The following is a 20,680-nucleotide window of genomic DNA, read 5'->3' on the forward strand; positions in this document are numbered from 1 at the left end:
AGACAGAATCTGGAACCACACAGGTACTTCTGGAGGTCAGGCGAAGGGGTCAGCAATCCTGGAGCTGGAGTCACATGGGGCCGTGATCCACACCACAGCAGTATTGGGATCAGAGCTAGTGTCATCTACAGGAGCAGCAAAGGCCCTCAGCCACTGTGTCAGAACCCCCAGGCAGAACCAGAGCACCGTGGGGGAGGGGGACCTGCAGTTCATCTGGCCGAAATACTTGCATCATTTCCGTGGCCTAAAATGGAAGCCATAATATTGGGACAGCGTTTTTATGTGAAACTTTAAATAACTAAAGAATATTCGAGAGTTGCAAATTCGAGTGTAAAATGAAAACTAGTGGAAATTTACTTTCCGTAATAAAAAATGGGCAAGGCAAAGGTGTTTTACTTATGGACTGAGTAAGTTCTAAGTTAAACACGGGGTTGAAGACAGTCCAGCTGGTTAGTCCGTGCTGGCCAAGCTCTGGATTCAGTCCCCAAGGCCCATAGAGTAAATGGAAGGAGGGGCTTCCTCCTCTGACCACATGTGTGACCACACACACACACACACACACACACACACACGATAGATCAATGTAATTTAGAATTTTAAAAATGTGTCACACTTGAAGTCAATGGGACATACACGTAAAAATAAGAAGACAAAATTCCACCCTTCTGCAGTTTGTAGGGATTCCTGTGGAGGCTGGATCTCTTCTTCTCTTGCTTCTGCAGTGCTCTATACTCTAGGCTAGCTGGTCACAAGCCTTTTTAGGACTACAGATGAATGTGCGTGTGTGTGTGTGTGTGTGTGTGTGTGTGTGCGCATACGCACGTGCCCATACATGTACCCACATGTGTATGTGCTAATTCTATTTTTTAAATTTTTTTTGCATTTTTGTTATTTTTATGTTTATATATTACTTTTATTGTTTCAATTTTTTGGAGAATTCCCTATATGAATAAAATGTTTTGATCATGTCCATCCCTACCTGACCTCCCATGCCTCCCAGATCCCCTCTATCTCCCGACCAATTTCATGAAAAATTTTAAAGTTTTGATCTTACAGTTTTGTCTGCTCCTGTGTGTAACACATGGGTGCAGTGCATACGAAGGCCAGAAGAGGGCAGGAGATTCCCTGGATCTGCAGCTATAGATGGTTGAAAACCAAGATGTGGATACAGGGAGCTGAACCCCAGTCAGTTGTGAGAACAGCAAAAGCTCTTAATGACTGGCTTCTCTCCAGTCCAGAGGGCTCCGCTATGTATTTGTTTATTTTTAAGCACACAGATTTGTACTGCTAATAAGATCACAGAAGTGGGGTCACCCAGTAGTGTCTTTACAAACCTAAACAAAAACCAGCTCTAGCTTTCCCAGCAGGCATCAACTGTCTACAGCGCCCAAGCCCCTCCCCCACCCATGAGAATGTTGGCAGCCTTGGTCTTGGCTGGGACCCAGGCCTACTGTGAGCTCTGCAGAGCAGCTGTCCAGTCATGTTCAGGGGACTTTTTGTTGCTGTCCTACCAGACCTATGGATCTTACAATATCTTCTTCCTCTCCTCCGCCTTGGTGAGAAGAGCCATTATTAAATCTGGAACAACCAGGCAGCCAAGGGGAGACCTATGGGGGGATTTCTAGACATTTCCACACACAGGGGAGACCAAGGGAAACTCCTCAGAGATGCAGGAACAGCTTGGAGCAGGTGGACAGGAGAGAGGAAGAGAGACGGCAGCCATAAGCTTCTGTGGGATCCTAGTGGGTTCCACTCTAGATACCAGAGGGTGGCCTTGAAATCCTCAGGGTTGGACTCTCTAAGGACTCCAAGGGGGGGGAGCTAGGACTCCACTCTGCACACCACCCCCTCTGTGATGTCACTGGGCAATGTGACATCATCAGGAGCTCAGGAGCCACCAGGACCTTGGGAGCTTCACACCTCAGTAACACCACGGAGGGGCCCAAGGCAGCCAGGCCATGAGATCTTAGGCCATGTCTAGGCGTGACGTGGTCCTTACCAATGTTACTGTCGTCCAGCTACGGCGGGACCCATGCCCATGCCCATGTCCATGCCCATGTCCATGCCCGGGTAAGGAGAGCCTTTGGGGTGCCCCTGGGAAGAGAAGGAAAGTGTGGTCTTGGAGTCTCTACACCCTCAGCCAGGGTGCTCAGAGCCCTGAGACCCTCCCCCACAAGAATGCTGTCTAAGTATCCTGAAGACACAAGCCAGGGTGGCCCTTCAGGCCTCTATCCTTCCCCACTCCCACAGCACGCCCTTCCTCACCCCAGAGCTTCTGGTTGGGATGGGGTTGGGGGTTGGGAGCTACACCCCTAGGACTGACTGAGCTTCAGGCTCTAACAGTGGAGGGGAGAGGCAGAGGCCAGGAGGAGGCAGGGAGGCTGGAAAGGGAGGAGCATTTGTGACAGGGCTAGGTGGGGTGTTCCATGCATTTCATTGACCTCCCTGGTGGCCAGGGACAGAGGGTCTGGTGGGCTTGGTCCTCCCTGGGCTGCAGGAGCAAGGGTGCCTGCAGCCCTCCAGGGCGGGGCTGCTCCCTTTACAGCAAGGGAGGCATGTGCTCACTGAGCCACACAGCCACCAGGTGAGGCCTGGGTGTGCACTGTCTCCATTCTATGGAGGCCAGCAGAGGGCAAGAGAGGGCAAGCCACTTCCCAAGGGAGAAATGGTGGAGCTGGCAATCTCCCAAGGGCTCAGTCTCTGTGCAACCTGCTGCCAGCTGCTGGGCAAACCCAGGCAGAGGCTGTTTCAGGTGCTGAAGTCAGAGGAAGCCAGGGCTTCTGGGCAGGCAAGCCCCAATTCCCTCTGGTGGTCTCACGTCCAACAAGTGGGTGGGCCTGTGAGGATCCTCCCTGTAAGACACAGTCACAGACAGAGAACAGCGGGGACTTGCCCTGTGCCCACTGGCTTCCCTGCCCTTCTGTAAGGTGTGTGTGTGTGTGTGTGTGTGTGTGTGTGTGTGTGTGTGAGAGAGAGAGAGAGAGAGAGAGAGAGAGAGAGAGATGGGTGCAGGGAGGGGAGGCCTTGCTGTCCTCTGAACAGCTTCTGAGTGAGGGCCGATCCCCACTTAGAGCTCTGAAGGAACACATCCCTCTACCTCCTTGGTTTTCGAAGGTTTACAGGCATTTGTGTGGCTGTCAGCTGTCACAGCACAAGCGTGGAGGCAGAGGAGGAATTAGGAGAATGGTTTCCTCTCTGCTCCACATGGGGCTGGGGATCAGGACAGGGGGCCAGGCTCAGCAAGTCCCCTTTCCCACTGAGCTCTCACTGGCCCAACCTCCCCCTCTGTGACCACATGGAGGGACACTCTGGGAAGGCAGATATCCTCAAGGTCAGCAGTGAGCACAAGGTCACTGCCAGCACTAAACACTGACACCTTGAGGGACTCTCAGTTCACTTGGAAACTCCCAGGGTCCATTCCCAGACTTCAGGTCTAAATTTCCCTGAACGAGGTTTTCCTTGGGGGATTAGGCCATAACTGATTGGGGCTCTCAGAACTGGATCCATGATTAGACAGGGTCCAGAGTGATCTTGGACATGCAAGGGTGGGTGTTAGGTCAGTGGGAGAGCAATTGTAACATGTGGGAGGCCCTGGGCGTTCCTCCAGCACTGTGTGTGGCTCAGCTGATAGAAGAACCTGCTACCAAACACAAGGATGTGCATTTTGTCCCTGGGACCCACATGGCAGGAGAGCAGGAGCTACTCCTGAAAGTTGTCCTTGGACCACACACACACACACACACACACACACATACATACACAGACACACTGTATGTGTATATATACATACACACATACTTACATACACATACATATACATACACACACATACACAGTCAACTAATAATCCTTTAAGATCCTGAGGGCCTGGGGTGTGGCTGAATTGCAGAAACCATGTTCAACAGGCCTAAGGCTCTAGGTGCGAACTCCAGGACTGAAAGAAAGGAAAGGAGAAGCAGAGAGGCAGCTGTTCACGCTCATCTCTGCCCCGGGCTCCCGGATAGTGCGTGTGCGGGCAGGTTGTTCGGGTGTTGAGTAGAATCCCGTCTTGTAGCCCAGGCTGACTGAAACCTCAGAGCCACACTCCTGCTCCCAGCTTTCCTGCAGCTGAGATTTTGGGCATGCACCTCACCACCGTTTGTTTCTGGGAGTTTATTCAGACAGGATCTGATTATATATGCCTGGCTGGCCTTGAACTCCTTGTGTTGGCCAGGCTAGCCTCAGTCTCACAGAGACCTGCTCCTGAGTGTTGGCACTAAAGGCATGGGCCTGGCGAATCATGGAGTTTTTAAGTAAAGGTATGTGTAGGCTGGGGCGTGGCTCTGTGGCTGAACACACAAGGTCAGTGCTGGTGAGAACCTGGATTCAGTCTGCAATGCATGCATGCCTCTGCCAAGAAAATTAAAATTCCACGTGCTTGGAATTTTTTGTATTAAACCTCTTACATATTTAATAGACTATAGCATAATGTAAATATAATTTCTGTGTCTGTAGGATCGGGGGCAGGTGTTTAAACCAGATCTGGGACAGGTCATTTTAGACAGGTGTCTACAGAGACAGGTAAGGTACATGTTACGAGACACCCGATTTCAGTGTTGAAAGTAGAAGTCAGGTCTCTACATGAGCATGTTCTCAACCATCCGGCAATCTCTCCAGTCTGGTTGAAGTTTTAAATTTCTTTTTATGCCTACTTGCCTGCATGTATATGTGCACCCTGTGCCTATGGCGCCTGTGAAGGCCAGAAGAGGGTGTCAGAACCCCTGGAACTGGAGTTATACAAGGTTTTGTGTTGCTGTATGGGTGCTGGGATCTGACCTTGGGTCTGGTAGAGAGCACCAAGGGCTCGTGATGGCTGAGTCTCTCCTGTCCCTCACTAGGAGGGTTCACTTTCTGGATCCCTATGCTGGGGGGTTGGGGTGAATGTGTAACAGCACACACAGATGGGCTATAATGACGAGTCAGAAGTCGCTGCTCTGTCTGTAAGATGCAGGGACCTGAACTTGTGGTCACTCAAGCGTCATACTGTATCTTCTACAAAGTGAAGCAGGCTCTCTTGTTTCTGCAGCCTTCTGTATTCCTACCTAGCTGACCCATCAGTCTGGGCCTTACAGATGCAAGCCACCACACCTGGCTTTTTAATATGTCCTAGTTTTTTGAAAACCTGAGAGACTCCACACTTGATCATTCTTAACACTCCCAGCTTCCTCCCAACTTCCTGGGGTTTTCTTGTTTCCTTTTGATACTCCATTGACTCAATTTGGTCTATGCATACATAGTCTGGGGCCTTCCACTGGACCACAGTTGATGCCCTTAAAGAAAAGGGATTCTCCCTCTCCCAGAAGTCACCAGCTATTGGCAGCTCCCCAGGCAGAAGAGGGTGCTTGTGAGCCTCTACCCTCCATGCTGGAAGGCTGACTGGCATGATCTTGTGCAGGTCTGATGCAGGCAGCTACAGCTGATCTTCCCTCCTCACACACACCCACCCACCCACACACACACACACACCTCAAGCTTTTCTAGACCATATTTCTGCTTCCCCTTCTGCCGTGTGAGGCCCACCACAGTTATAGAGAGCATCTGAGAGGAAGGATCCAGGCAGCCAGGGGGAGAGCTGGGAGAGGCTTTCTTAGCATTTCCACACACAGGGGAGACCAAGGGAAACTCCTCAGAGATTCAGGAACAGCAAGGAGCAGGTGGACAGGAGAGAGGAAGAGAGACGGCAGCCACGAGCTTCTGTGGGATTCTAGTGGGTTCCACTCCAGAAACCAGAGGGTGGCCTTGAAATCATCAGGGTGGGACTCTCTAAGGACTCCAAGGGGGGAGGGGCTAGGACTCCACTCTGCACACCACCCCCTCTGTGATGTCACTGGGCAATGTGACATCATCAGGAGCTCAGGAGCCACCAGGACCTTGGGAGCTTCACACCTCAGTAACACCAAGGAGGGGCCCAAGGCAGCCAGGCCATGAGATCTTAGGCCATGTCGAGGCGTGATGTGATCCTTACCAATGTTACTGTCGTCCAACTACGGCGGGACCCATGCCCATGTCCATGCCCATGTCCATGCCCAGGTAAGGAGAACCTTTGGGGTGCCCCTGGGAAGAGAAGGAAAGTGTGGTCTGGGAGTCTTTACACCCTCAGCCAGGGTGCTCAGAGCCCTGAGAACCTCCCCCACCAGAATGCTGTCTACTAAGTATCCTGAAGGCACAGGCCAGGGTGGGCCCTTCAGGCCTCTATCCTTCCCCACTCCCACAGCACGCCCTTCCTCACCCCAGAGCTTCTGGTTGGGATGGGGTTGGGGGTTGGGAGCTATGCCCCAGGACTGACTGAGCTTCGGGCTCTAACAGTGGAGGGGAGAGGCAGAGGCCAGGAGGAGGCAGGGAGGCTGGAAAGGGAGGAGCATTTGTGACAGGGCTAGGTGGGGTGTTCCCTGCATTTCATTGACCTCCCTGGTGGCCAGGGACAGAGGGTCTGGTGGGCTTGGTCCTCCCTGGGCTGCAGGAGCAAGGGTGCCTGCAGCCCTCCAGGGCGGGGCTGCTCCCTTTACAGCAAGGGAGGCATGTGCTCACTGAGCCACACAGCCACCAGGTGAGGCCTGGGGGTGCAATGTCCCCATTCTATGGAGGCCAGCAGAGGGCAAGAGAGGGCAAGCCACTTCCCAAGGGAGAAATGGTGGAGCTGGGAATCTCCCAAAGGCTCAGTCTCTGTGCAACCTGCTGCCAGCTGCTGGGCAAACCCAGGCAGAGGCTGTTTCAGGTGCTGAAGCCAGAGGAAGCCAGGGCTTCTGGGAGGGCAAGCCCCGATTCCCTCTGGTGGTCTAACGTCCCACAAGTGGGTGGGCCTGTGAGGATCCTCCCTGTAAGACACAGTCACAGACAGAGAGCAGCGGGGACTTGCCCTGTGCCCACTGGCTTCCCTGCCCTTCTGTAAGGTGTGTGTGTCTGTGTGTGTGTGTGTGTGTGTGTGTGTGTGTGTGTGTGTGTGTGTGTGTGTGAGAGAGAGAGAGAGAGAGAGAGAGAGAGAGAGAGAGAGAGAGAGAGAGAGATGGGTGCAGGGAGGGGAGGCCTTGCTGTCCTCTGAACAGCTTCTGAGTGAGGGCCGATCCCCACTTAGAGCTCTGAAGGAACACATCCCTCTACCTCCTTGGTTTTCGAAGGTTTACAGGCATTTGTGTGGCTGTCAGCTGTCACAGCACAAGCGTGGAGGCAGAGGAGGAATTAGGAGAATGGTTTCCTCTCTGCTCCACATGGGGCTGGGGATCAGGACAGGGGGCCAGGCTCAGCAAGTCCCCTTTCCCACTGAGCTCTCACTGGCCCAACCTCCCCCTCTGTGACCACATGGAGGGACACTCTGGGAAGGCAGATATCCTCAAGGTCAGCAGTGAGCACAAGGTCACTGCCAGCACTAAACACTGACACCTTGAGGGACTCTCGGTTCACTTGGAAACTCCCAGGGACCATTTCTAGGTCTCAGGTCTGAGGAGCAGACACAGGTCAGGAGGAGACAGAGCAGCTGGCCATTGGCTCCCAGCCCTCACCTCTCCTGCTGCCTTATTCCCTTGCCTGTGGCAACTCCCTTTGCAGACTCCAGCCTTCTAGGCTTGTCCTCAATACCCTGAACATTAGACTTCCTGCCCTGTTCCACCAAAATCACCTCTATTTGTGAGTCTTTAGGTCCCACAGAATCTGTGAAGCCTCTGGATGGAATGTGGTGCAACATCTGGAAAACAGGGCAGAGAAGTCCATTAACTAGTCCAAGTCCACACAGGCACAGGTGGCTAAGTCAGGGCTGGATCCCAGAAGGCTGTACTTTGACAGCCAGATCCTCTAAATGCTGTCTCCATTTCTCCCTCCCTTCTCAGGCCCTTGCCTGTCATAGTTCAGACAGAAGCACTCTTCTGGTAAATCCCCTCAAGTGCATGAGAGAGGAGCCAAGAGTTTCCACTAAGACAGTGCCAGGTTCCTAAATGTCACTCAGGCTGGTATCACCAGAGTGCTGCTATGAAACTGGACTGCTACCAGGTGTGGTAGTGCTGTCGTGCCAGCACAAACAGTCAAGGGCTCAAACTGAGTTTGAGGCCAGCCTGGGCTGCAATGAGAAAACCCTGTCTCAAGGAGAGACACACAGAGGAAGAAGCAACATTCCTGGGTTTCAGTGTCGCCATTGCCAGGCTGTGTCTGAATTTCCTAGAACAAGTTTTCTGTGGGTGATTCTGGCTGTAACTGATTGGGGCTCCCAGAACTGGATCCATTATTAGGGTCAAGAAATGATCTTGGACATGTAAGGGTGGGTGTAGGTCAGTGGGAGAGCAATTGTAACATGTGGGGGGCCCTGGGTTTTGCTCCAGCACTACACGCGGCTCAGCTGATAGGACTTGGCATCAAACATGAGGATTTGCATTTTATCCCTGGGTCCTACATGGTGGAAGGAGGGAAGAGACTCCTGCGAACTGTCCTTGGACCACTCATACACAGAGAGAGAGTGCTGTAGACACCTGTCTAAAATGAACTGTTCCAGATCTGGTTTAAACACCTGCCCCCAATCCTACAGACACAGAAATTATATTTACATTATGCTATAGTCTATTAAATATCTAAGAGGTTTAATACAAAAAATTACAAGCACGTGGAATTTTAATTTTCTTGGCAGAGGCATGCATGCATTGCAGACTGAATCCATGTTCTCACCAGCACTGACCTTGTGTTCCTCCACGGAGCCATGCCCCAGCCTACACATACCTTAACTTAAAAACTCCATGATTCGCCAGGCCCATGCCTTTAGTGCCAACACTCAGGAGCAGGTCTCTGTGAGACTGAGGCCAGCCTAGCCAACACAAGGAGTTCAAGGCCAGCCAGGCATATATAATCAGATATATATATAATCCTGTCTGAATAAACTCCCAGAAACAAACGGTGGTGAGGTGCATGCCCAAAATCTCAGCTGCAGGAAAGCTGGGAGCAGGAGTGTGGCTCTGAGGTTTCAGTCAGCCTGGGCTACAAGACGGGATTCCACTCAACACCCGAACAACCTGCCGCACACGCACTATCCGGGAGCCCGGGGCAGAGATGAGCGTGAACAGCTGCCTCTCTGCTTCTCCTTTCCTTTCTTTCAGTCCTGGAGTTCGCACCCAGAGCCTTAGGCCTGTTGAACATGGTTTCTGCAATTCAGCCACAGCCCAGGCCCTCAGGACCTTAAAGGATTATTAGTTGATTGTGTATGTGTGTGTATGTATATGTATGTGTATGTAAGTATGTGTGTATGTATATATACACATACAGGGTGTCTGTGTATGTATGTGTGTATGTATATGTATATGTATATGTATATGTATGTATGTGTATGTATATATATATATATATATATATATACATACACACATACAGTGTGTGTATGTGTGTGTGTGTGTATAGTTCAGGTATATAGAGACAGACAAGCTAGAGGTTGAGACACTTGGTCTAAGAGTTGGAAGTATAAGTCAGGTCTCTATTTGAGCATGTTCTTAACCATCTGACAATCTTTCCAGTCTGGTCTAAGTTTTAAATTTCTTTTTATGTCTGAATGCTTGCCTGCGTGTATGTGTGCACCCTGTGCTAACGATGCCTGTGGAGGTCAGAAGAGAGGATATCAGATCCCCTGGAACTGGAGTTACCCAAAGTTTTGTGTTACTCGATGGGTGCTGGGATTTGAACTTGGGTCCTCTGCAAGGGTCCCAAGGGCTCTTGACGGCTGAGTGTCTCTCCTTTCCCTCACTGTGAGGGTTCACTCTCTGGATGATCATGCTTGGGGACTGGGGTGAGAGTGTGTAACATGGATGGGTCACAGGGACCAGTCAGGAGTCTCTTCTCTGTAAGGTACCGGGACCTGAACTTGTGTTGTCAGATTTGCACAGCAAGTGGATTTTATTAATGTTTATGTGTAAGGCCACTCATGTGTCATACAGTATCTTCTACAAAGTGAAGGGGCTCTCTTGTTTCTGCAGCCTTCTGTATTCCTGCCTAGCTGACCCATCAGAGTCTGACCTTACAGATGCAAGCCATCACACCTGGCTTTTTAATATGTCCTAGTTTATTGAAACATAAGAGACTCCACACTTGATCACTCTCAACACTCCCAGCTTCCTCCCAACTTCCTGGGGTTTTCTTGTTTCCTTTTGATACTCCATTGACTCAATTTGGTCTATGCATACATGGTCTGGGGCCTTCCACTGGACCACAGTTGATGGCCTTAAAGAAAAGGGATTCTCCCTCTCCCAGAAGTCACCAGCTATTGGCAGCTCCCCAGGCAGAGGAGGGTGCTTGTGAGCCTCTACCCTCCATGCTGGAAGGCTGACTGGCGCGATCTTGTGCAGGTCTGATGCAGGCAGCTACAGCTGCTCTTCCCTCCTCTCTCTCTCTCTCTCTCTCACACACACACACACACACACATCCGCACCTCAGGCTTTTCTAGACCATATTTCTGCTTCCCCTTCTGCCATGTGAGGCCCACCACAGTTATAGAGAGCATCTGAGAGGAAGGATCCCAGGCAGCCAAGGGGAGAGCTGGGAGAGGCTTTCTTAGCATTTCCACACACTGGGGGACCAAGGGAAACTCCTCAAAGATGCAGGAACGGCAAGGAGCAGGTGGACCAGGGAGGGAGGAAGAGAGACAGCAGCCACGAGCTTCTGTGGGATCCTAATGGGTTCCACTCCAGAAACCAGAGGGTGGCCTTGAAATCCTCAGGGTAGGACTCAAAGGCTTCTGGAGACGAAGCTGAGGTCTTCACCCTGCACACCACCCCCTCTGTGATGTCACTGGGCAATGTGACATCATCAGGAGCTCAGGAGCCACCAGGACCTTGGGAGCTTCACACCTCAGTAACACCAAGGAGGGGCCCAAGGCAGCCAGGCCATGAGATCTTAGGCCATGTCGAGGCGTGATGTGATCCTTACCAATGTTACTGTCGTCCAACTACGGCGGGACCCATGTCCATGTCCATGCCCGGGTAAGGAGAGCCTTTGGGGTGCCCCTGGGAAGAGAAGGAAAGTGTGGTCTGGGAGTCTCTACACCCTCAGCCAGGGTGCTCAGAGCCCTGAGACCCTCCCCCACCAGAATGCTGTCTAAGTATCCTGAAGACACAGGCCAGGGTGGCCCTTCAGGCCTCTATCCTTCCCCACTCCCACAGCACGTCTTTCCTCACCCCAGAGCTTCTGGTTGGGATGGGGTTGGGGGTTGGGAGCTACGCCCCCAGGACTGACTGAGCTTCGGGCTCTAACAGTGGAGGGGAGAGGCAGAGGCCAGGAGGAGGCAGGGAGGCTGGAAAGGGAGGAGCATTTGTGACAGGGCTAGGTGGGGGTGCTCCCTGCATTTCATTGACCTCCCTGGTGGCCAGTGACAGAGGGTCTGGTGGGCTTGGTCCTCCCTGGGCTGCAGGAGCAAGGGTGCCTGCAGCCCTCCAGGGCAGGGCTGCTCCCTTTACAGCAAGGGAGGCATGTGCTCACTGAGCCACACAGCCACCAGGTGAGGCCTGGGTGTGCACTGTCCCCATTCTATGGAGGCCAGCAGAGGGCAAGAGAGGGCAAGCCACTTCCCAAGGGAGAAATGGTGGAGCTGGGAATCTCCCAAGGGCTCAGTCTCTGTGCAACCTGCTGCCAGCTGCTGGGCAAACCCAGGCAGAGGCTGTTTCAGGTGCTGAAGTCAGAGGAAGCCAGGGCTTCTGGGCAGGCAAGCCCCAATTCCCTCTGGTGGTCTCACGTCCCACAAGTGGGTGGGCCTGTGAGGATCCTCCCTGTAAGACACAGTCACAGACAGAGAGCAGCAGGGACTTGCCGTGTGCCCACTGGGTTCCCTGCCCTTCTGTAAGGTGTGTGTGTGTGTGTGTGTGTGTGTGTGTGAGAGAGAGAGAGAGAGAGAGAGAGAGAGAGAGAGAGAGATGGGTGCAGGGAGGGGAGGCCTTGCTGTCCTCTGAACAGCTTCTGAGTGAGGGCCGATCCCCACTTAGAGCTCTGAAGGAACACATCCCTCTACCTCCTTGGTTTTCGAAGGTTTACAGGCATTTGTGTGGCTGTCAGCTGTCACAGCACAAGCGTGGAGGCAGAGGGGGAATTAGGAGAATGGTTTCCTCTCTGCTCCACATGGGGCTGGGGATCAGGACAGGGGGCCAGGCTCAGCAAGTCCCCTTTCCCTCTGAGCTCTCACTGGCCCAACCTCCCCCTCTTGTGAGCACATGGAGGGACACTCTGGGAAGGCAGATATCCTCAAGGTCAGCAGTGAGCACAAGGTCACTGCCAGCACTAAACACTGACACCTTGAGGGACTCTCGGTTCACTTGGAAACTCCCAGGGACCATTCCCAGGCCTCAGGTCTGAGGAGAGCGATTGCAGGGAGACAGGGTCTTGCCTGTGGCAACTGGTATTTGCAGACTCCAGCCTTCTCCTAGGCTTGCCCTCGTAGGATGGACATAGTCCTTGGAGCCTCAGGATCCATCGCCTCTTATTCCATCCTCAGTTTGGCAGCCAAAAACAGTGTTCCCTCCTGGTATGGTAGTGTGATTGCCCCTGCACCTGGGACCAAGGGATGTGCTATCCTTGGCTACATAGTGAGCTTGAAGCTATGATGGGCTACAATAAGAAGACCCTCTCCCAAGGAAGAAAAGGAGTAGAGGAGACAGATTATCCGTGGGCTTCAGTATTGCTCACCTTAATCTGGTTTTTCTTAAAGAGGCCTCCCAGGATGAGTCCATCTCCGGGGTAATTTGGGGCTCATAGAACTGGGTCCATTATCAGACAGCACCAAGAAATGGTCTCTGAAATATTCTAAATGAGGAGTGTAGTTTAGTGGGGAGCAGCTGGTTAACAGACAAGGTGTCCGGGTTTATCCCTCATCCTTAATGGCACGCCTGTCATCCTGCTGTTCTGGAGGCGGAGGCACAGTGCTCCAAGGGCTGAGTGAAGCTGGGGGGGCGCGCCCCCAATCCCGGCCCTCAGGCAGGTCTCTGAATTTGAGGTCAGCCTAGTCAGTACACAGATCTAGGACTGCCTGGTGTACACTGGGGGAGGGGGGAGTTCAGAAGTGAGATTCTGTCTCAAAAGGGAAGGGAAGGAAAGGAAGGAGGAAGAGGCACAGTGTGTGGAATGTTTTATTTCACAGTATAAGAACCTAGCACAGAAAACAGACACTCATGTAATGGCTAAACACACACACACACACACACACACACACGCACACGCACACGCACACGCACACGCACACACACACACACAGACTCTTAAACAGAAGTTCACATATCTTAACTTCAGGGTTCTTGCTTGCTCTCTGCTCAGGGAACAGAACCCAAGCCACAGTTGGCCACTAAGGGCTCAAAGCCCAAGGGGTTCTGTGTGGTAAAGACTTTTTCACACCTTCGTATGTGTGTGAAGGTGGACGTCAGAGGACAATTTGTGGACGTTTGTTTGTTTGTTTGTTTTTCCTACCATGTGGGGTCCAGCATTGGCACTCAGGTCATAAGCCTTTGGGACAAGCACCTTTACCCACCGAGCTGTCTCAGCGTCCCCATGTCTTGTGTGAGGGACCCAGCTCACACCCTCCCTTCTGAACTCTCTGCTCTCTAGTGATCAGGCCAGCTCCGCCTCCACCCAAGGTTGAGGATCCACCACCACCGCCACCACCACCACCACCACCACCACCACCTAAGGTTGAAGATCCGCAGCTGCCACCACCGTCTCCGCCACCATCACCACCACCACCACCTCCTCCACCTCCACCGCCCCAGATAGAGCCAGACAAGTTTGAAGAGGCTCCACCTCCACCTCCACCTCCACCTCCACCACCACCACCACCACCACCACCTCCCCCTCCTCCTCCCCCTCCTCTGCCACCCCAAAAGCCAGCTAAAGAGCTGACAGTGGGTATCAATGGGTGAGTATGTCAGGCCCCAGGTGATGCTGGAGCTAGCCAGCCCCAGAGGGTGACACTGTGGTCTCCTTGGGTTACTATGGGCTGGGGACATCTTCCTTCTCCCTGGTCAGGCCAGCCCTCAGAGAACTCCCTTCTAGGAGACAACAATCAGATAAAGAACTGGAAGTAGTTTAAGTGCATTCTGGGCCACAGAAGGCCTCTGGAAAGAGGCACGAAAGACAGGCTGACAAGAAAGTCAGCTGTGTCTCTACTGGGGCAAATTTTTGAGGTAGTGGGGCAAGCAAGTGCTCTGGCTTGGAAGAGACATGTTTATTACATTCAAAGACAGTCAGAAGCCAGGCGTGGTGGCACACACCTGTAATCCCAGCACTCTGGGAGGCAGAGGCAGGCGGATTTCTGAGTTTGAGGCCAGCCTGGTCTACAGAGTGAGTTCCAGGACAGTCAGGGCTATACAGAGAAACCCTGTCTTGAAAAAAACCAAATCCAAAAAAACAAAAAAACAAACAAACAAACAAAAAAAAAACAAAGACAGCCAGGAAATCTTCACAGCTCTAAGAAATTGGGGGTAAGGGGAGGCGGGAGAGGGAATCCTTTAAGACCTGAAGCACCATGGAAAGGAATATAGATCTCATTTACCTGAGAGGGGGAGGTGGTTTTCACGTGGAGATGTGTGGCACTTCCCTGGGTCTACCCAGCTATAGAAGTGAGAATGAGGGACATTATTAGCAAGGCATGGCAGTGTGCCTGTAACACTGGCAGCAAGGGGGGCTGAAGCAGGAGAGAATGATGGGTGCCAGGCTTCGCAGCCGAGCCTTAACCTACTGAGCCTGTCTCGCCAGCCCCAAGAGTTCACCTCATAATACCCCCCAATGGTTCAAAGTGAACATGAACTTTGGCAGGGCACTGATACCATGAAGTCCCTGTCACTCTGGTTCTCACACCCACTCTCTTTCCTTTGTGTTCCTGATTGGACAGATTTGGGCGTATTGGTCGTCTGGTGCTGCGAGTCTGCATGGAGAAGGGCATTAGGGTGGTAGCAGTGAATGACCCATTCATCGATCCAGAATACATGGTGAGTGGAGGGAGGAAGGGAGGAAGGGAGGGAGGGAGGGAGGGAGGGAGGGAGGGAGGGAGGGAGGGAGGGACCAGCAAGCACAGCACTTGAGTTGGGAGAGGACTCCAAGAGCTACCTAGAAGGCTCTTGGATGCTACACAGACCTAAACAGCTTGCCCACAGTGGGGATTTGTCTAGGGCTGCTCACTCTGCAGCCTACTACCAGGACCCCACTCTGTCTACTGCAGGTATACATGTTCAAATATGACTCCACACATGGGAGATACAAAGGAACCGTGGAACATAAGAATGGACGACTAGTAGTGGACAACCTTGAGATCAACGTGTTCCAGTGGTAAGGACAGAATGTGACCCCACGGCTCTACCATATGCTCATGCCTCTAGGAGCTCCTTAGAGAGAGGGTCGCAGAAAGGTCTCTGGCTTCTAAAACAGTCAAGGATACTCATCTTCAGGACTGCACGTGGTTCTTACATGTTTTATAATGCACATCTGCACGTGTTCTGTGCGGCATATGGGTTCACTGTGCCACATCCCTGCTGCTTCTTAAGTCACCAGACACCTTCCTATGGCAACTGAGGCAGCTCCTACCCAGTAGCCTGGGGCCTTTTGATACTCCACTGAGCCAAAGTACTCCTCTACCCTCTCCTGCAATGTTCCTACTCCAGCTCTCAGTCCCTGGTGCGGTATGCATCCCACCCTGCAGTGTCTCATCTGCCAAACCTGGTTATCACCCCTGGGGATACTGGGCTGCATCTCACACCCCAGAAAGGCTGACTTCCCAGTGCCCATTTCACATGGCTTCTTATGGTAAGCCCCACTATTTGTTAAGACTCTGAATCTGTGTATCAGGCAGTAACATGCCAGGTGTAACTTTTGCCCTTGGGAGGCTGAAACAGGAGAATTACCTCAAGTTCTAGGTAAGCCTGCATCTACATAGAAACAAAACAGCCTAATCCAGCAACACTTACATTACTTTGCTAACAGAGAAGCACCTAACCCTCTGCACTCATTCATTCCCACACTATTCCTAACCAAGGACAGAACCCAGGCCTAGGTTTGCACGCTGCCTTCACTGCCTGACATTGGCTTCTTTGAAACATGAACACAGTGTTAAGTGTGCTGGTGTTATGGTGGTTATCAGTTTTCTACAGACACTGTAGAAGAGAAAAAAAAACCTCAGAGAAAAGGCAGTTCAGAGCACATGTGTAGAATGACTAAAAGACAGACACTGAGGCTAGGAGTGAAGCTCTGTAGTAGAATACCTTCCTCAGCATGTGAGGCCCTGGCACCCGTCCTCAGGACCGCAAAAATTAAATGAATACGCATTTACTGGGATTGGAGAGACAGCTCAGCAGTTATGATCGCAAATTGCTTTCAGAGGACGCCCCCACGTTCAATTCCCAGCATTCACAGGTGGCAGACCTATGGTGTGGAACTATCCAGAAGTTGAGCCAGGAGCAATCCTAAGAAGAAATCTTCCAGTGACATGATAAGTCCCATGAGAAACAAGCCCAGACAGCAGTCACAGAGTCTGCTTGCTGGACACAGGTAGAAAACACCAAGGATGGGTGTCTGACAAGTTTCAGACACAAACATGTTAGAATGTCAGGGCAGAGCTGGTCATGATGGTGCTGGTGTGATCCCTGCACTCAGGGAGCTGAGGCAGGAAGGTCGTGGACGTTGCAGACCAGTCTGGGTCAAACAGGAGACACTTACCACCAACCAACCAACAAAAATCAAATGAAAACGTAGGCTGATACAGGCACAGAGAGCCTCTCTCTAGCTCTGCTACTGCCAGTGATTGGTCCCTGCTGTTCACAGGTGCTTCAGCTGTAAACCTCCCTGAGCTGTCACCTGATGTGTCTGTCTTTGGGGACTCCCCAACAACAGTTCAGTGGTGATAAGGCCAAAAGGGCTCACGTGAGGTGGCCAGAGCTGGGGGCCTAAGGGCAGCCCTGGCAGCCTCACCATCTTGGAGTCCATGCTCTGAGCATGTGATGCGAACGGTTCTGGTTCTGGTCTGACATTTGTGGGGATGGTTCCTGAGGGAGATATAAGCCTGAGCTGCAAATGTGAAAGTCTGTCTAGACACAGCAGGGTATAGCACATAAGGAAGGAGAGTGGTTGATATGGGCTTGTAGGACGGCACCAACCTGGATCAGGTAGGTACATATAGTTAGGGAGCAGGTGTTAGCACATCAGGTACCAAGACCTCTGGCTAGCCTGAGACCCAAGCAAGGGAAATTGACATAGCCTTCCCACCACTCCACAGCAAAGAGCCTAAAGAAATCCCCTGGAGCTCTGTAGGGAGTCCCTACGTGGTGGAGTCTACAGGTGTATATCTCTCCATAGAGGCAGCTTCGGTAAGTGGGGCAGAGTGCCCAGGGCTGTCTGGGAGGTGGGGGCAGTGGTGCTTGGAGACCCTAACCTTGTGCTCTATCACTAGGGACATATTTCATCTGGTGCCAGGCGTGTGGTGGTCACTGCACCCTCCCCCGATGCGCCCATGTTGGTCATGGGTGTGAATGAGAAGGACTATAACCCTGGTTCCATGACCATTGTCAGGTACCAGGGATGGCGGCCATGCTCCGGGGTGTGGGCAGCAACAGCAGACATGCCAGGATGTAGTGCAGTGGACACACTCCCCACCTCAATCCCGCTAGACCTAGGACGGCTTTCACATCAACTTGCTCCCGCCCATCAGTTCCTAAGTCTCGAGTCAGCATGTTAATGTAACCCTGACAATACTAGGCCTGTTCACTATCTGAGGACGCGCCTAGGCGGTATTGAATATACCCCAGTGGCACCTCCAAGGCTCCTCCAATGACATGTCCGGGGAGCCGCCTTCCCACCCCCATGCTCACATCTCACAGAACCAGACCTGGTAAAGTAAGAGTTAATGGAGAAGGGTGGCTCTGCCGCTTATCTGGGTTGCTATGGCCGTTTCAGCAATGCGTCCTGTACCACCAACTGCCTGGCCCCCCTCGCCAAGGTTATTCATGAACGCTTCGGGATTTTGGAAGGACTCATGGTGAGTTGGGGCAGGAAGGATGGCAGGGAACCAGCCCCTTCTTCCCAGGCCTTGTGCAAGGCATGGAGAAGCAGAGAGAGCAGTTTGGGAAGGAAGCCCATAGTAGAGACACCACTGGGAACACTATGACAAGGACAGGCCCTGGCCTCCAGGTACCCTTCCTATGGTCTGTGGTGTTGCCCTGGTAGCCTCCATATATCTCAGTCACCTTCCCAAGTCCTAGAAGGGAGAGGAATGAGAGGTCAGGAGCAAGAAGGCTTCATCTTGGTCCTCTTGTTCCCCAAGACCACAGTCCATTCCTACACGGCCACTCAGAAGACAGTGGACGGGCCATCAAAGAAGGACTGGCGAGGTGGCCGAGGCGCTCACCAGAACATCATCCCGTCTTCCACTGGAGCTGCCAAGGCTGTGGGCAAGGTCATCCCAGAGCTCAATGGGTAAGTAGACACAAAGCAGGAACCAGGGTGGGGACACGCCCTAGGCAAACCTCACTAGCCCCAAGGCCTAGGGAGAATGAGAGCAGGAGACCCTGGGCTGACTCCCATCCTTACTCTGAAATTCTCCAGGAAGTTAACAGGAATGGCATTCCGGGTGCCAACCCCGAATGTCTCAGTCGTGGACCTCACCTGCCGCCTGGCCCAGCCTGCTTCCTATTCGGCTATCAAGGAGGCTGTGAAAGCCGCAGCCAAGGGACCTATGGCTGGCATCCTTGCTTATACAGAGGACCAGGTACGGACTGAGGACACCTTGGGGGAAAGCTCGCTCGGGAGAGGGACTTGGGGAGTCCTCCCTCACCAAGAAGCTATTCTGCATGGGCCAATGTAAGACCTGCAGACCTGCTGTCCATGGTGGTTCACACCCAATGAGGCTGGTCTCTGAGTTCCAGGCCAGCCAGGACTACATAATGAGATCTTGTCTCAAAATACAGAGACACAAAACCTGCAGGCCTGGGAAAGTGGGTCTTCCTGCCTCAGGGTCTTGACCGTATGCTTCTTTGAGCTAATGATGCTGCTTTTCCTCACTAAGGTGACCGGAAGTCACTCATGCAACCCCTAGCACATACTGTCCAAGAAAACAGGGACTTAAGAGCTAAAATAGAGCTTCCACTACCTACCCAGAGCCATTCAGAAGGTTCTTTTAAAAAAATTTATTTATTTTGTGTATTCACCATTACTCTCTTCAGAAGAGGGCATCAGACCCCATTACAGATGATTGTGAGCCACCATGTGGTTGCTGGGAATTGAACTCAGGACCTCTGGAAGAGCAGTCAGTGCTCTTAACCACTGAGCCATCTCTCTAGCCCCAAAGGGTTCTTAATACACTCTTCCTGAAAAGACACCAACCAGTTCTCATTTTTTGAATTCATGCTCAGGAAAGGTCAGACACCTTTCCTGAAAGCAAACTATCTAAAAAGTGCCATCTGCTAGAGGTGGGGGCACAGGCCTTTAATCCCAGCACTCAGATAATAGAGGCAATAGATCTCTGTGAATTTGAGGGCAGCCCTCTACATAATGAGGGCCATACAGCAACCCTGTATCCAAAATTTTAAAAAGGTCACTTCTACCTTGAAGTTCCCTTGCATTGGCTCCTACAGTCCACTCTCAAATGCCAAGCTGTCATTGGAATGGGTCAGATCAAGTCAGCCCCATGCCAACCCCCTTCCCTGTGTCCTTAAGGGCTACAGCCCCCAAGGTCTGTGCCTGTAGCTCTTTCCACCCTCTAAGTCCCAGCCTCATGTACTGGAACAGCATTAGGGTATTGTGATCTGTATCCTCTTCTCCCTGTGGATACGTGTGGATGCATGGGGTGCATGTAACGTGCGTGTACAGGTACACCAGGAACAGGTGATGCACATGTGAAGGCACGAGATGGATGTCTTCTTCCCTCGAACTCCACTTGTCACCAAGGCCAGTTGTAACTGTAGTTTGACAACTAGCTAATCTCTGGACTGCTGGGCCTATAGGTATCTATCACCAGCCCAGCCTCTACATGAATCCAAACACAGATGCTCATACTTATGTGACAAGCACTTCTAACCACTGAGCACCCCACCCCCACCAGCTGTGTCCCTGAGAGAAAGGTTCCACCTGCCTTGATCATATTCTGTCACCAACACAAAAGGTCTCTGTCCTGTATACCAGATGAGTGACTGACAATACGGTCTGAGAGTCGAAGTCTGGGTTCCTGGAGATCCTTGTTAGGCTACAAGTATCTTTGAAATTGTCACGCAGGTGGTCTCCACGGATTTTAACGGCGATTCCCATTCTTCCATCTTTGATGCTAAGGCTGGAATTGCCCTCAATGACAACTTCGTGAAGCTCGTTTCCTGGTAAAGGGGAAAGATGCCAAAGGATAGTGGGAGAAGTTGGTAAGAGGGCACGCACGAGTACACACACACTCACACACACTGATGCCTCCTTCCTCGCCTCCCCAGGTACGACAACGAATATGGCTACAGTAACCGGGTGGTCGACCTCCTCCGCTACATGTTTAGCCGAGAGAAGTAACACAAAAGGCCCCTCCTTGCCTCCCCTGCGCACGTCGTGTTCTTGCCTTCGGCTCCCCCTCAAAGGAGGGCGTGCGGCTCTTGCGCCGCCGCCGGGTCAACAATGAAATAAAAACCAGAGTGCGCACAGCTTTGCCCTCCTGTCTCTGCGCCGATCACCTAGCGTTCAGGGCGGG

General features: G+C 52.2%; 1 protein-coding gene across 2 annotated transcripts; it reads left to right on the forward strand.

Annotated features, from left to right (window-relative positions):
- The first annotated feature begins 1,922 nt into the window (after positions 1–1,922).
- Gapdhs (glyceraldehyde-3-phosphate dehydrogenase, spermatogenic) lies at positions 1,923–20,505 on the forward strand. 2 transcript variants are annotated; one of them, XM_052166207.1, is made up of 12 exons: positions 1,923–2,070; positions 7,951–7,956; positions 13,585–13,891; positions 14,867–14,963; positions 15,194–15,300; positions 17,240–17,330; positions 17,414–17,532; positions 17,917–17,998; positions 18,284–18,435; positions 18,565–18,727; positions 20,230–20,327; positions 20,433–20,505. In XM_052166207.1, exons 1-12 carry the CDS (start codon positions 1,974–1,976, stop codon positions 20,503–20,505), a joined length of 1,392 nt encoding a protein of 463 aa, XP_052022167.1. In that variant the 5' UTR covers positions 1,923–1,973. The 2 variants fall into 2 exon arrangements, with proteins under 2 accessions (XP_052022167.1, XP_052022157.1); XM_052166197.1 differs by lacking the exon at positions 7,951–7,956.
- The last annotated feature ends 175 nt before the right edge of the window (positions 20,506–20,680 follow it).

Source organism: Apodemus sylvaticus, chromosome 1 (genome assembly GCF_947179515.1).
Source record: "Apodemus sylvaticus chromosome 1, mApoSyl1.1, whole genome shotgun sequence".
NCBI classification, from domain to species: Eukaryota; Metazoa; Chordata; class Mammalia; order Rodentia; family Muridae; genus Apodemus; species Apodemus sylvaticus.

Excerpts from the sequence above, each read along its gene's own strand:
- Gapdhs (XM_052166207.1), top strand. The coding sequence starts at position 1,974 with ATGTCTAGGCGTGACGTGGTCCTTACCAATGTTACTGTCGTCCAGCTA. Across the intron at positions 13,892-14,866 it reads CTGACAGTGGGTATCAATGG|ATTTGGGCGTATTGGTCGTC; the intron begins GTGAGTATGTCA and ends CTGATTGGACAG. Across the intron at positions 18,728-20,229 it reads TTGCTTATACAGAGGACCAG|GTGGTCTCCACGGATTTTAA; the intron begins GTACGGACTGAG and ends ATTGTCACGCAG.